We start from the raw sequence: 14,220 nt of genomic DNA, 5'->3' as shown, positions 1-14,220 counted from the left end.
GGGTAATACTTGCTCAGGACTCCATACAAGGGCCAAATGACTGCAAGCATCAGGTCGATTCCCTAGACAGGTAAGTCGCAGTCACGCAGGGAATAGCACTAATACGGTACGATGCGGAATAAGCACAGAAGCTCGGTGCCGAGGCATGTTGTGCTTTGGATAAGGTGAGGTAAGGCATCGACGCCTTCACGATACCCGAATTGATTGATCGAACCTAGGTTGGTTGATGGACGTGCATCCGAGAGCCGCGCAGCTAGAATCTGGCCAGCGTGGCGCTTGAACGATTCCGCAACTCCCGGGAGCTGTAACCACAGGGCATCGTATCCGATAGAGTGACAATGGCAAGGATGGGGGAATTTTCTAGATTGCGCCTCGAAGGAACAGACAGCCCGTACTGTAGATTTGGCTAACGGCATCGGCGATGAGCCCTTGGCTCTTTGTACCTCCTTGTACCTTTGCCGCGCTGCCCGTCAGAGAGGTACCGCCACAGAATGTATCGTGGGGCCTAGCCATCTGTATTGGTGCGCTTCTCGCGGGTCTAAAGTTCCAGCTGAGGCGAACACGGCGGTACCTCAAAAGAGGGGAAAAGGTACGGCTGCTCGGGGTTCCTGCGCGGAGTGTCGTAAAAGCCGCTGCCCAAATTTCAATGTGCTTAGGGGACCCCTTGTTGCTGGAGTTGGACAGTACCTGTACTTGATGCCTATAATAAACAACAAGACGAGGGGGACTCTCAAAGGGGGAGGCTGTACAGCAAGTGACTGTACTTGTGCATGGACGGCTTACAAACGTTGAAAGATGCAGTGGGCATCTTGGGAATGACAAACGCCAAACGACATTGTCCTCTTTGGGAACATTTGCTTGTGAAGCAACAGCCATAAACAGCAACCAGCTTTGGATACCTCGCAGTACTTTTCTCCCGTGACCGCCTCTGCGGCTGATGTGCCCTTCACATCCTGCGAAAAGCATGTGGCCGCTCCAAGCACCCAGCGCAGTACCTGTACCGGTGACGCAGCACCTCTGTCAGGTATCACGCCCCGTTCGGCCAAAGTACCTCGCCATACCGCTCGTCACCGCGCCTCCCTGCAGGCTCCCCCCGTATTTTGCAGGTACAGGCCGTTGGCGGCGATACCTCCGAGGGTACGGACTCCGCGCTGTACCAGTACCAGTACCTGTACATTGCAGTGGCCCGGAATCCCCAAAGCCAAGCAGCCCCACCATCGGCCATTCTTTTCCATCATCGCGCAACCGAAATCGAGTCGAGCAAAAAAAAGCGTTCGCTAGGCCACGGGCTGCGCTGCGCTACCCGCCCCGGCCCTCAAAACTTGACTCCCACAAGGTCCTGCTTCGTTGCCTCTGGGATCGTCGTGCGTTGCTTCACTTTTGCGGGCAAACAAGAGACAAGGCTTTGTACTCCCGACCTGCTCCATGGCGTCGTCAGAGCCTCAAAAGGCGCCCTTCCAGCAGGAAGCCGCTGCCTGTAAGTTTCCTCTGCGTGTCCGGTGCATCCGCTGAGACGCCTCAAACGCCCTCCCCCCACCGATTCGCATTGATTGAATTTGGCGATAACGAAAAAGATGTGTTTTGCTAACCTTATCCCAATTCTGCCTTCAAACAGACGATACTTCTGCCGCTGGTACTGGTAATGCTGCCACTGCTACTGCTGCTGCTGCTGCCGATTCTGGAGCTGTTGCTTCGTCCGATAAAGTCTCTCGATCGCCGTCCAAGGAGAGCTCCGGCAGCAAACCTCACGATGGTCCGGCCTCTGTCCGCTTCTCCTCCGCCGTGGAGGAGATTGAGCCAGCGGCTCCTCTTGTTGCGCAGCCCGCCGCTCCGGCCTCCCTGAAGACGACGACAAACACCTCAGACCGCTTCGATACCTTCAATGAAGTTGCCGCCGACCAAATCAAAGCTTTCCAGAAGTCCATGAATCATGGATTACCCCTGCAGGAGCGCCGGATGAGCACTTTTGGTTTCGAGGCCTTTTCTTTGCCTGCGTCAAGGGTAAGAGCTCCATTGTTTTTCTCCATCCCGTGTTCAAGAATGGCCACTTTTGTCTTTGACAAGCTAGTATTTGTTTTGTTTGCTCGTTTGTTTTGTTTCTATTCTTTCTACTCTTTTGCCCTCCTCTCCTTTGCCCGTTTGTTTTGTCTCGCTGTCTTGATATAAGCATCGGTTTGCACCCGTCAAGTAATAGCGGATGCGTGCATGCATCTAATCAGCGCCCCGAATGTTTGCAACCCCGATTCATCTCCCTGAGCCCCCGGCCACCCCGAGGCTCAGCATCCCTTCGTCATCATCGCCTGTGCTTCTCTACTTGTCAACCCTGCCCCATTCAGTGGCTAACCGCGACGCCTTCCATCAGGTCAATTCCCGTGAAGATGCCTCAAATGACTCCACGAGACTCCCAACGCCAAACTCATCGGGTTGGCAGTCTCCCCATGGGAGCCCCCGGCTTTCGGCCTTGGCCTCTCCTCCTTTGACGCCCGCTGGATCAGATCCCGAAAAGAGGTTAAATAAAGAAAGCGCCGTAACCAGTGCTCCCACCTCTGCCGTCAATGATTCTCACCTCATTACTCCGCAGCCGTCCACTTCCACCGATAAGGCTCTTACTCGCACTGCTGATCGCAAGGTTCTCACTCATCGACCAGCATCCTCGGACCACGCCATGTCGAGGGCCTCGTCCACCGATGAGCAGCGCGGAGAGTCTAGGGCCCATCGACAGGACATGTTTTCTGTCGGGCCAAGCTCTGTCCCGGTCTCTCGTGAATCAAGCCCCTCCAGAAGCGCGGCATCGTACTACTACTCCAAGCCAATGGCACCTGGAGGCGACGCCAACGATCCCTATGCCAAAGGCCGCCGGCCTCCTCAGCTGCAGCACCCCACCCGTCATTCAGTCGACCCGCGATTTGTCTTTTCTAGGAAGAAGAAGCATGGGACGTCTCCCACGTCATCCAAAACAAGCTTGGGAATGTACACGCAGCAGTCCAAGCAGAGCGACGATTCCGGATCCAACGATGGGGCCCACGGCCATGCGGCAACCGGTTCCATGTCCGATCTGAAGCGATTCTTCCGAAAATCTGGCCACCACAAAAAGCGGGACGTATCACCATCATCCATCAAGTCATCGTCCAAGTCCAGTCAGGCCAGCCGCTCCACCCAACAGCTGCCTTTTGGCGACGACCACGGCCTGACGTCAAAGTACGGCAAACTCGGCAAGGTATTGGGGTCCGGTGCCGGTGGGTCCGTCAGGCTCATGCGTCGAACGGAAGATGGCACCGTCTTCGCCGTCAAGGAGTTTCGAGCACGCCACACGTATGAAACGGAGAGGGAATACAACAAAAAAGTCACTGCCGAGTTCTGCGTTGGATCGACTCTCCACCATGGCAACGTTATCGAGACGCTGGATATCCTGCAGGAAAAGGGACGCTGGTTCGAGGTGATGGAGTATGCTCCCTTTGACCTCTTCGCCATTGTCATGACTGGCAAGATGTCGCGCGAAGAGATTCGGTGCAGTTTCTTGCAGATCCTCAACGGCGTCACCTACCTGCACAGCATGGGTCTTGCGCATCGGGACTTGAAGCTCGACAATGTGGTTGTCAGCGACAAGGGCATCATGAAGATTATTGACTTTGGTAGTGCCCATGTCTTCAAGTATCCCTTTGAGAGCGGTTCTGTCCCAGCAAAGGGTGAGTCATTTTCATTTTTTATATACCCTCTCCTCCCCTGCTCTCCAGTACTAACAAAGCTGATATAGGTATTGTTGGTTCCGACCCCTACCTTGCTCCCGAGGTGTACGACGCCAAAGAGTACAATGCCGAGGAGGTCGATATCTGGTCTCTCGCCATCATCTTCTGCTGCATGACCTTGCGCCGTTTCCCTTGGAAGATTCCCCGCATGACGGACAACTCGTACAAGCTCTTCGCGGCCAGCCCAACTCCTGGACACGACCCTGGCAAGCTGCTGCGACCCAAGTCTACCAACGACCTGTCGTCTGTGGCTGCTCGAGAATTCCTACCTGACGACGGCCCGACGGCTCACAACAACCACACGCACAAGAGGCAGGATTCTACTGATACCCCTCCACCCGAGCAGGAAAAGCTCCCAATCCCCGGCGTCAACGTTACAACCGACAAAAAGGAGGTCATCCGAGGTCCTTGGAGAATTCTTCGTTTGCTCCCCCGAGAAAGTCGGCACATCATTCATCGCATGCTGGACATCAATCCCAAAACTCGTGCTAGGATGGGTGAGATTTTGAAAGAGCCGTGGGTGGCAGACACGGTCATCTGCCAGCAAGTGGATAACGGAGACGTGATGCCCGCTGCTGACCACAAGCATATTCTGGAGCCGCCAAACTCTCAGCCACCGGCTCCGAAGAAGGCATAAGCTGCGAACTTTGTGGCGGTTTTGACCCTTTCTTTTTCATCCTTCTTTGTCATTTCCACACAAACATTTTACTCTCTCACTTATCAACCCGTCATTCTTTCTGTCTCCCTCCCCCTCCTTTTCTTTTTTTCTCTTTCTGGTTATTTTCATTCCATCATTTGATTTGGCGTTTTGGATTTACTCAGGATGAAATTGCACAATACCACGTAGTTTTCAAGAGGGGCCCATGACAGAAAGATGCGATGCAGTGTTGGATTCTCAATCAGGTGCGCGCGGGGGTATGCAATATCTTTAATAGCAGATCAATTTCAACCTCAGGGTTATATAACTTTACATAGTGGCATACCATTTACAGGTGATTGGGGGGTTGGCGGTTGAGGGCCAAAGGGGGGATAGACGGCGTCTGTTTTTTTTTTTTTTTTTTTCTTTCTTCGTAACTTCATGTTGGTACATTTTAGGACATAATCTACCTCCAAATAGTTTTCAATGGAACAAGATGTCACCAAAGACCTATCCAGTATATCCGGTATATCCAGTAACTTAAATATCTCGAATCCCTCATCTCGAACTGCACCGCCTTATCAGCTTGTTGGCTCGGGCCGAGAGCCCTGGAGCTCCGGATTCGGCATAGAATGGCGGGGTTGGCGCTTGGAGCTACCTGAAGCTATCGCGGAGCAGAGGCCTCGGAAGAGGGGAAATCCCGAACCGACACGGCGGGAGGGAGAAAAAAAAAATTGTTGCCGGCTAAGCAGCTGCTAGATTCTGGAAGCCGTTCGAAGAGAAAGAGCATTTGTTGCCGATCCGAACCGCTGCTCCAGCTCATCCGCCTTTTTTTCTTCTTCTCCATCCATCAGTAACACCAATTGCAGGCTTCACGACCTCATTTTCAACTACCTACCCATCCATTCACAATGGTATGTCAATTACTTGTGTCCCCTCCCGCAAAGTCTGCTTCTTCGTGCTATGGTTTTAATAATTACCAAACACACCCCACCCTACCGCCGGATGACTTACATATATACGCATGAACCTATATGTAACATTTTGGGAGCTGTCACTATCGTCATTGGGGCATAGGAACAAGTGTAAGAAAGCAATTCGCTAACGTACGGCAACCAAACCATAGTCTGCCATCCGATCCATCCGCAACCTCGCTCCTCTCCTGGACCGCGTGCTTGTCCAGCGCGTCAAGGCCGAGGCCAAGACCGCCAGCGGCATCTTCCTGCCCGAGTCGAGCGTCGAGAAGCTCAACGAGGCCAAGGTCCTTGCCGTCGGACCCGGTGGTCTGGACCGCGATGGCAAGCGCATCCCCATGGGCGTGGCTGTCGGTGACCGTGTTCTGCTTCCTGCGGTATGAACTTAATCAGCAACTCTTGGACCAGGGATATGGTGATGATAAAGAATTCTTTGGCTGACTTGGGCATTTTTAGTTTGGTGGCGCGGCTGTCAAGTCCGGTGAGGAGGAATACCAGCTGTTCCGTGACAGCGAGTGAGTCTTGTCCTACGAATGTTATCTATGGTAAACGTTGCTAATAAGACGCAGAATTCTCGCCAAGATCAACGAGTGAAAAAGAAGAAAAAGCAAAAGCAATAATACCCGACGTCATGACGAGTGTACTATATACTGTGTACCATACGAATGGAAAGGAAATTATAAAAAAGACAAATGAACAATTCCAAAAACCTAAACTCTTTACATCACAAATTTTTTTAAGGATATAGCGACTTCATGTACTCTGAGGCGGAGGTTTCCCTTGGAGAGGGGAAGATAGGGGAAGAAAATAAGAGACATTTGGCATAGACTGAAAGCCATCTATACCATGAGCGGTGTGATGTGCGTTTTGTGAGTGATTATCGCGGAGGCTGTCGGCGTTTCTTTGATACGAAATCTCCACTCATGATAGTTATGCTTTTTTTAACGGTTTATCTTGGCTCTGGCTACGGCGTGATTGCGATATGATTGACGGTGAATAGGGGCTTAATGTGCGCGTGTAGGTCCTCCACGAGCAGAGATACGAGCCCTTCATTTAACGATAAAACTATATCCATTGGATCTGCAGTTCTTATTGATGGCCCTATCTCCGGGATCTGCCGCAAGCTTCGTTAATACTTTGCCGGGAAGTTTATCTCGCTCGGGGTGCCAACCGAGTGGTGTCATACAGTGACATACACAAGCGCCGACCAAACGGTGCAACCCAACGAAAGCCTCGTTGCAGTCAGTTTACTTGGTTTCAGTATGAGATATTGGTTTCAAGACTGCTGTTCGCCACCCTGCCAAGACATGATTTCTTTCACGGCCGTTGGGCCAAGGAAAGCTAATCTAAACGACTGGTGAGACGTGGTGCATTATCAGGGCAGCATATAAACTCTCCAAGCCTCGGCGGGTGGCTGCACGAGCCATCAAGGGGGAGAGAAACTTTGAGTTGAGACCAACAAACTATGGCTTGGTACGAGGTAGGCGCCGTGTTTACCCCTTTTCGGAGACTATCTTTCTTTGTTCTTCGCCATCATTTGTTTACTGCCATCATTTGTTTACTGCCATCGTCTTTCAGTTATATCAGTACGCTGCCCCCCCTGTGCCACTCCTCTTTGTCCAGCAAATCAGTTCCACAACTCCTAGGTTGAAATTGGCATTCTCATCATGAAGTGTTGTATTGCTGGCCTCTTGTTGCTGAGCCTTGCCTCTATGGCAAGTGCTCATACTTCTTTTACAACTCTCTTTATTGACCGAAAGAATCAAGGAGATGGTACTTGCGTTCGCACGCCCTCTGATGGCGAGACTGCCACCAATCCAATCCACCCCATCACCTCGGAGGACATGGTTTGTGGTTAGAATTGCTCCTCTCTTATTTAGTGCAGAGAACAGCCGTTGATCATCATGCTACAGGTCGCGACGGCATTCAAGCCGTGTCATTCATCTGCCCTGCAAATAAAGGGTCTCTTCTCACGTTTGAATGGCGTCAATGGCCAGATGCTCAGGCGCCCGGCAGCATCGACCCGGGCCATCTTGGTCCCTGTGCCGTATACATCAAAAAAGTCGACGATATGTTCACAGAGAGCGCCGCTGGTGACGGTTGGTTCAAAATCTGGGAAGACGGCTACAACCCTGTGACCAAAAAATGGTGCGTTGACCGACTCGTCGAGAACAACGGCCTGCTCTCTGTCAATCTTCCTCAGGGGCTGCCTTCGGGGTACTACATTGTGCGGCCTGAGATCGTGGCCTTGCACTGGGCCGTCCATCGCGACGATCCGCAGTATTTCCTAGGCTGTGCACAAATCTTTCTCAACAGCGATGTCCAGGGCCCTCTGGATGTGCCCCAGGAGCATCTCACGAGCATCCCTGGATATGTTGATCTCTCTACACCCGGCCTCAAATATGATATTTATCAGAATGACCTGCCGCCATATCCAATTCCCGGCCCAAAGGTGTACATCCCCAAAGTCGACAAGGAGAAGGCCGCCGAGATTCCTACACCAGATCCAATGCTTCAGACTGCAGGCGTCATCCCCGACGATTGCGTCCTCAAGAGCGCAAACTGGTGCGCCAAAGCTGTCCCGCCGTACTCGACCGAGGACGAATGCTGGACTGGCGTCAGGGGATGCTTTGCGCAGAGCGAGGAGTGCAGGCCGAGTGCGCAGACGGTTGGACAGGCCAATTGCGACCGATGGAGTGATTACTGCGAGAAGCTGAACAAGCTGTGCGAGGATGGCGAGTTCGTTGGGCCCATAGAATTCACTGAGAAGGAGATTGAAGCGCCGGTACCAGGAGAGATTCCGGCGATGTGGAATGATGTGTTTGAACAGAAAGAGTAGAGAGTTGATGAGCTTGTTGGAATTTTTGGAACTTTTTGGAACTTTTTGGACATTTGCGTGGCGGTTTGGTTCTTTTTCATTTCTTGTTATATGTAGGTATTTGCTTCATTGTCGATATCCTTTGGTCAGGTTTAGGAGGCTGGCCCTCTGATAGCCTCAATCTCAGTCAACGGACCGTATAGCATTAGCATTGCTCGGTATACTCAAACAATTTTGGACATCGTGATTATATGCCAAGTAGAATACACTGTGATTAGTGATTATCAAGTATACATGCTTGCAGTCCTGCTCCCTTCACATGCCGACTCGTATCCAGTCCAGGCACATCGAAGGAGTAAGTCAGACCACATACTAATCGGCCACACGGGGAATTCGGCCACCTCTCATACAAATTTATATGAGGTAGCACAGTATGAATAGTAACTTATATACTAATAAATAAAAATAACTAAAATTAAAGTATAGTATTATTTAATAGTAAATGAAATAGGAATACTATTTACTTTTTAGTTTTTTATTTTATATTATTAAATACTAAATATTATATTTTGTTAAGATTTATATATAAATTATATATAAATACTAACAGATCCCTTAATATTGTTAATTTTAATATTTTAGTATATAAATAAAGCTCATATATAATAAAAGAATTTAAAATAGGTTTTATTTTATAAATATTTTTATATAATATAATTTTTAAGTTGATATATTTTTTATAGAATTAATTATGAATTTTTAAAAACCTGGGTTTTTGGTGTAAAAGGGTGGCCGATTAGACTGGGTGGCCGACTAGTATGTGGTTTGACTTACCTAGCCTACATACAGCTCTCCTCTGCCAACGAGGTGGCGGGGCTGGATTAACCAAGCCTCCGGATACACGTATATACCCATACCGTACTCGTACCCGTCAATCGCATCCAATTCGGAGCGCACCAACCCGGGACGACGCTCTACCTTAACCAAACACCGACCGATGACGTCTTCCACTGGCGTGGCACTTGAAATCATCGGACCAAGTAGAAAACAGGAAAAAAGACAAGCCTCGTGCCAGAGGTCACATTTTGCTCGTCCGCCTGGGAAAAAATTCAGCCAATGTCAGCGGCCCCTCTTGCGAATGCAGGGACCAGTTACCGAGAATGGGAGTACGAGGTACTTGTCATGTACGGGCCAAGGAGGTTGTTTCAACGGTTACATGTAAGGGGCAGGACTTGGGACTCTGCATGTCCAAGTATGCAACTTGTCCCACCCTGCCTAAGCCTGGCCTCTAGCAACTGACGGCGGCGGGGATTCCAAACTGCTTGCAAAGATTACAAGGAAGACGAGTCCCATAAAAGGATACAAAGGGCTGATGATTATTAGTTCATGGCCAGGACCATGTGCGCCTGCGACTCGCTGGGCTCGTGGTGCTGGTATTCAGAGGACCGCTGTAACGGGATGTACCTTTGCTAGCAGCGATTATCTCGATGCCTGGTCCAAAGGGATCGTGCGTAGATTGCCGAGCGTTTGGCTACTGCCTTGGCTATAGTAGGTTATTATAGACCCTGCGAAAATTATCTCGCAATGGCTAAATGTACTTGTGTGCACATATAACGCACCGGGTACCTTTCTATGGTACTCGTAAACACGAAGCTTGATGCATGACTTGGACACCGCATAATCAACCATCCATGCATGCAACCTTTTATCGATTCAGGTTGATTGATTGAGGCTTCAGAAGGTCTCCAGCGGGTTTTAGGTGGCCATCCCACTAAACATCAGCCCAGTCCAGCGGCGGCCCCCCCTCCCCCCAGAAGGGCCCCCCTCGACCCATCGGTACCTTGCCAGTGCTTCTCGCCGCAAAAAGGTACATGCGCTAGGCCAGTTTACGTATGCACCAACGCCGGACGTGCATCTCGGCCAAGTGTCCCGACCGCTTCCAGCTGTCCAGATGCCAGAACCTCGATTCTGCAACCTTCACCGACGGGCCTGAACTGAAACCTCTCTCCGGCTTCTGCCACCTGCATCGCCAGCTTCGCTCAATTGCGCCCGCCTTCTGCCAGCGCACCGCTCCTCGTCTGCGTCTTGACATCCTGCCCGCGTCTTGTTCAGTCTAGAGCCCCTCTTGTTGCTCCGGCATCACCAAACCTGAACTCCCGCCTCGCTGCAATACCGCTGGTGCTGAGCCCTTCTCCGGATCTGCCGCCAACCCGTGTAGCAACTGTACTCTGTACATATTCGCGAGTTATCTCGACGAGAAGCACCTTTTTTGCACCTTTTGGGGGGCTTGTCATTGCTTTCTCTGTCCTTGTCACGGCCCGGACGCTTCTTTAGTTTTCCGCCTCTACCTTTCCCGCCTCTCCGCCACTTCGTCTCGCAACAACCGTCGTTTTCGAGTCGACCTTTGCACCACCTCGAACCCCCTTAATCAGGACTACATTTTGCCCAAAATGCCCGCCATGCCTAGCAATCGCAACTACGACTTTCTGGTACGACTTAATTCATTCTTCCCCCCTTTCGCTCCCCCACCCTCGGGCCACTAAGCGCGGCTCCAATCACATGGCATCGTCGACGACGAGGCAATCACGCTACAATTTCTGAACGAGGACGAACGAGATGCTAACCGAACATGTCCTCATTAGATCAAGCTCCTTCTGATTGGTGATTCCGGTGTTGGAAAGTCATGCTGTCTGTTGCGATTCAGTGAAGACTCCTTCACTCCGTCCTTCATCACCACTATCGGCATCGACTTCAAGATCAGGACGATTGAGCTGGATGGCAAGCGAGTCAAGCTGCAGATCTGGGATACCGCCGGCCAGGAGCGATTCCGCACCATCACCACTGCCTACTACCGTGGTGCCATGGGCATTCTGCTGGTATACGATGTCACCGACGAGCGATCATTCCAGAGTATGTCAAACCCCCCTCCCCACCCTGCTCACCGCCTTGCATCGTTTCTCCTGCTCTCCATCTACCCGACTTTCCATTTCTTGAAGTTGGGCCCGCCAGACCACCTCAGTTCTGTGGCCACGTTCAAACGGGTGCCCGCCTCGGAGCAATTGTTTGCTACAGCGCTCAAGAAATATCAAGACCAAACAAAAGTGGAGTTGTTAGGCCATGGCTGACATGTGTAACTTTTTCCCAATAGACATTCGTACCTGGTTCCAAAACGTGGAGCAGCACGCCACCGAAGGCGTCAACAAGATCCTGATCGGCAACAAGTGCGACTGGGAGGATAAGCGCGTTGTATCCACGGAACAGGGCCAGGCACTGGCTGACGAGCTCGGAATTCCTTTCCTCGAAGTCTCCGCCAAGAGCAACATCAACATTGACCAGGCCTTTTACAGCCTGGCTGCCGACATCAAGAAGCGTCTCATCGACAACCAGAAGACTGACGTTGGTACCTCATCAGGTGTCAATGTTGGCGAGAAGAGCGAGGCTGCCAGTGGCAAGTGCTGCTAAAATGGGTCCAACTGTTGTATGCTGCACGCGCAAAACGCGAGGCACGACGTTGATTTGACAGTGTATTTGACGTATGATATAATGGAGACGGCAGCGCAACGCGATCAAGACATACGAGCTGTTTTATGAGGCCTGCAGTTTATCAGCTTTGTGCCAGTAATGACATTTCGGATATGAGGGTCATGAGAGTTCCTTGACTTTGAAAAAGAAAAAACTTCCTTACAAACTAACTCGACGACCTTCAATCCAAATCCCCCTACCTATCCCCCTTAGAGAGAGCAATTATGGTTCGGAGTTCTTGCGGTCTTCTTTTTCCCCTTTCCGTTTTTCCCTTTTTCGTTGTCCTTTTCTCTCTCGTTTCATTTTTCTATTAATTTGGGTTTTAATACAAAAAAAAAATTATTACTGCTACTGTGTCATTGACTATTCCTGTAGCGGCCAGAGAGAGGGCCGTGCTGTTGTTTTCGCTTTGGAGTCTGGCATGTGGCAAAGATAAAAAAGAGTGAATGGACAGAAGTGACAAGTGTCGCAATAGAGCGGAGAAGAAAGAAGATCTGGGAGATGAGAGGCAGGAAAGCGTCCACAACATTGGAGGATTCATAATTTGAGATGCAGTCACGAAGAACAATGATGGGGAAAGCATGCGGTAGCAATCACGATGTGGCGCGAGTGATGGCAATGAGATGAGATAGGATGTGATAGTAGACGGAGGAGATAACTACCACTTTATTATTGATGCATGAACCAAGTACCTTGCCGGCTCTGGCTGCGTTGTTGTGAGCGTTCTACGGTTCCAGCTCTGCTGAAACCGCCGTGCCTCTGTCTCATCGGCGCACGCGAGTATGAACCGTCCCTTGAGCTTTTCCAATGTCTCACGGTCATTACGCCTAAAAGGCGTATTTCGCTGCTTGTCCTCCTCCCCCTCTTGCTCATCCATCTCATCATCCCAACTAATCTCTCTCGTAATATTCGTCTTCGCCGACCCTCGCTCCGAGCCGCTCGTTTTAAGATGCTGAGGCAGAGAGACTTGCCACCGGAGGCCTTGGTTTTGCCCATCTCGACGGATGAACTGGTGAAACTCCTGGGCAGTCAAAGTGGGTGGATAAATGTCCACCATCAACGTCGGGGGCCGCTCCCCGTACCCGAGGTTTTCGACTAGCCCTGCTAGACGATCCGTCCACGGCCGTAAAAGAGAAACCTTTCTGCGCTGTATAGGCACTATAGCTTGAGAGCCTGGCGCAATGGTAAAAGTGTTGACAAGGTCCACCAGGGTTTCTGTGCTCGGTGTGTCTGAGGTGAGGGCATCGCTAGTTTCGGCTGCCGCTGCTGCTGCTGCCGATGGCGATGCGAGGGAAACTTTGAGGGAGGACGGGACGCTGCTTTCCCATAAGCCACTTGCAGACCGGAGCTTGAAACCGTTAAGCTTGTGAAGGCGAACAAGTCTATCACGGTAGGAGGCGGCAGCCTCGCCTGAGCTAAAGGTGACCCAGTAGCGGCCGAGCGGTTCGAGGGTGTCCACCTTGCGTTGTTGCTGGACTAGAGGATAGAGAGCGAGTTAGACGATTTGTGATTAAGAAAACAAAAAGAGAGGATGTGAATAGTAATAATAACCTTTCTTGATGACGCTCTGCCAATCAGAGAGATCGTTTGGCGTTATACGGTAAAAGTCCGCAGCGTTGAGGTTGGGCGACATGCCGTCGATTATGAGCATGACAAATGACGATTCCTTGGCGCCTCGTGGGTTTTGTATGCTTTGTCGTCGAGAGAAAGGATTCTTTGGAACGGTGATACCGGAATTCCATGCATGCCCGTATTGTTTCCCTTCTCTTGCTCTTCTTTGCAGCTGTGGCCACTCTAGGTGAGGCGTACCTTGAGATTCGTCTTCCACACTACTGCCACCTTGGTCTCTTCCGCCCACGTGAGGTCGTCGAGCTTCGCCAGTGTTTGGTTGGTCGCGCAGCCGCCGATTCAGACCGGCAGCATCAGCTGCAGAGGTCGCTGGTGTCCATGTCCGCCGTCTCGTTAGTGGATTGGAGGTAGATCCTGATGTGGACGCCGCCGTGGGACGAGATGTTCGTTGGGTGTTATTCAAGGATTGCGACGTTTCGCGAGGCGGTGAGTCTGAACCACCATCTCCGTTGCCCCCTCCAATTGTGCTGAACCCGCGTCTTAGCCTCGAAGCTGCATCTTTGCTTGGACGAAGAACATGGCGAGAGGAGCATTGCCTCGAGCTGTCGCCGAGATTAGCGAGTGTCGCTGTCGCTCGAGGTGTCCATCGAGGGCAGATCATCCAGGCAGATTGCCAGAGAGAGGGCGCATTGAGCTGCTCCAAACAGAGAAAGACAAGAAGGCGGGATGCTAACTGGAGAAGAATGGTGGATGGACGATTTGGAGTTTTGGAGTTTATGGCTTTTCTTTTGCAATGACGTCGGGCAAGGTACGGAATACCTTTTGCTAGTGCGAGACAGGTAGTGGGTACATCGAATTGGCGATCCTCGCAGGAGATCTTAGAGCAGGGGATTTGATCAAGATGCGATCAGAACAAGTTTTATTGCAACAATTTATAAAGTTGAATTCAATATA

The 14,220-nt window shown here is 51.0% G+C and overlaps 5 protein-coding genes across 5 annotated transcripts; 4 read left to right on the top strand and 1 right to left on the bottom strand.

Annotated features, from left to right (window-relative positions):
- Positions 1-985: 985 nt before the first annotated feature.
- Positions 986-4,892, top strand: V8C40DRAFT_239900 (serine/threonine protein kinase NPR1; the record flags this gene model as incomplete). Its single annotated transcript, XM_083214699.1, has 4 exons — positions 986-1,477; positions 1,616-2,001; positions 2,363-3,686; positions 3,755-4,892. Coding segments are annotated over exons 1-4 (2,385 nt in total), but the record flags the coding sequence as incomplete, so codon positions are not given.
- Positions 4,893-5,219: 327 nt separating this feature from the next.
- Positions 5,220-6,326, top strand: V8C40DRAFT_239895 (chaperonin 10-like protein). Its single transcript, XM_083214698.1, has 4 exons — positions 5,220-5,297; positions 5,510-5,734; positions 5,814-5,872; positions 5,927-6,326. The coding sequence occupies exons 1-4, from the start codon at positions 5,295-5,297 to the stop codon at positions 5,949-5,951; spliced, it is 312 nt and encodes a 103-aa protein (XP_083075819.1). The 5' UTR covers positions 5,220-5,294; the 3' UTR covers positions 5,952-6,326.
- On the top strand, positions 6,307-8,419 carry V8C40DRAFT_239892 (glycosyl hydrolase family 61-domain-containing protein). The gene is made up of 2 exons (XM_083214697.1): positions 6,307-7,211; positions 7,271-8,419. The coding sequence occupies exons 1-2, from the start codon at positions 7,025-7,027 to the stop codon at positions 8,194-8,196; spliced, it is 1,113 nt and encodes a 370-aa protein (XP_083075818.1). The 5' UTR covers positions 6,307-7,024; the 3' UTR covers positions 8,197-8,419.
- Positions 8,420-10,446: 2,027 nt separating this feature from the next.
- On the top strand, positions 10,447-12,007 carry V8C40DRAFT_181602 (Rab family GTPase SEC4). Its single transcript, XM_083211735.1, has 3 exons — positions 10,447-10,664; positions 10,818-11,085; positions 11,324-12,007. The coding sequence occupies exons 1-3, from the start codon at positions 10,626-10,628 to the stop codon at positions 11,635-11,637; spliced, it is 621 nt and encodes a 206-aa protein (XP_083075817.1). The 5' UTR covers positions 10,447-10,625; the 3' UTR covers positions 11,638-12,007.
- A 200-nt stretch (positions 12,008-12,207) lies between these two features.
- V8C40DRAFT_239888 (uncharacterized protein) lies at positions 12,208-14,065 on the bottom strand. Its single transcript, XM_083214696.1, has 2 exons — positions 13,249-14,065; positions 12,208-13,173 (listed from the first exon to the last, which is right to left on the bottom strand). The coding sequence occupies exons 1-2, from the start codon at positions 13,925-13,927 to the stop codon at positions 12,356-12,358; spliced, it is 1,497 nt and encodes a 498-aa protein (XP_083075816.1). The 5' UTR covers positions 13,928-14,065; the 3' UTR covers positions 12,208-12,355.
- Positions 14,066-14,220: the final 155 nt, after the last annotated feature.

The sequence above is a fragment of the Trichoderma camerunense genome, assembly GCF_050948025.1.
Source record: "Trichoderma camerunense strain CBS 138272 chromosome Unknown V8C40scaffold_5, whole genome shotgun sequence".
NCBI lineage: Eukaryota > Fungi > Ascomycota > Sordariomycetes > Hypocreales > Hypocreaceae > Trichoderma > Trichoderma camerunense.
This window is presented reverse-complemented; position numbering and strand designations above follow the sequence as displayed.

Excerpts from the sequence above, each read along its gene's own strand:
- V8C40DRAFT_239895 (XM_083214698.1), top strand. Across the intron at positions 5,735-5,813 it reads ACCGTGTTCTGCTTCCTGCG|TTTGGTGGCGCGGCTGTCAA; the intron begins GTATGAACTTAA and ends GGGCATTTTTAG. Across the intron at positions 5,873-5,926 it reads CAGCTGTTCCGTGACAGCGA|AATTCTCGCCAAGATCAACG; the intron begins GTGAGTCTTGTC and ends AATAAGACGCAG.
- V8C40DRAFT_239888 (XM_083214696.1), bottom strand. The coding sequence starts at position 13,927 with ATGATCTGCCCTCGATGGACACCTCGAGCGACAGCGACACTCGCTAAT. Across the intron at positions 13,174-13,248 it reads GCAGAGCGTCATCAAGAAAG|TCCAGCAACAACGCAAGGTG; the intron begins GTTATTATTACT and ends TCTATCCTCTAG.
- V8C40DRAFT_239892 (XM_083214697.1), top strand. The coding sequence starts at position 7,025 with ATGAAGTGTTGTATTGCTGGCCTCTTGTTGCTGAGCCTTGCCTCTATG. Across the intron at positions 7,212-7,270 it reads CTCGGAGGACATGGTTTGTG|GTCGCGACGGCATTCAAGCC; the intron begins GTTAGAATTGCT and ends ATCATGCTACAG.
- V8C40DRAFT_181602 (XM_083211735.1), top strand. The coding sequence starts at position 10,626 with ATGCCCGCCATGCCTAGCAATCGCAACTACGACTTTCTG. Across the intron at positions 10,665-10,817 it reads ATCGCAACTACGACTTTCTG|ATCAAGCTCCTTCTGATTGG; the intron begins GTACGACTTAAT and ends TGTCCTCATTAG. Across the intron at positions 11,086-11,323 it reads CGACGAGCGATCATTCCAGA|ACATTCGTACCTGGTTCCAA; the intron begins GTATGTCAAACC and ends TTTTCCCAATAG.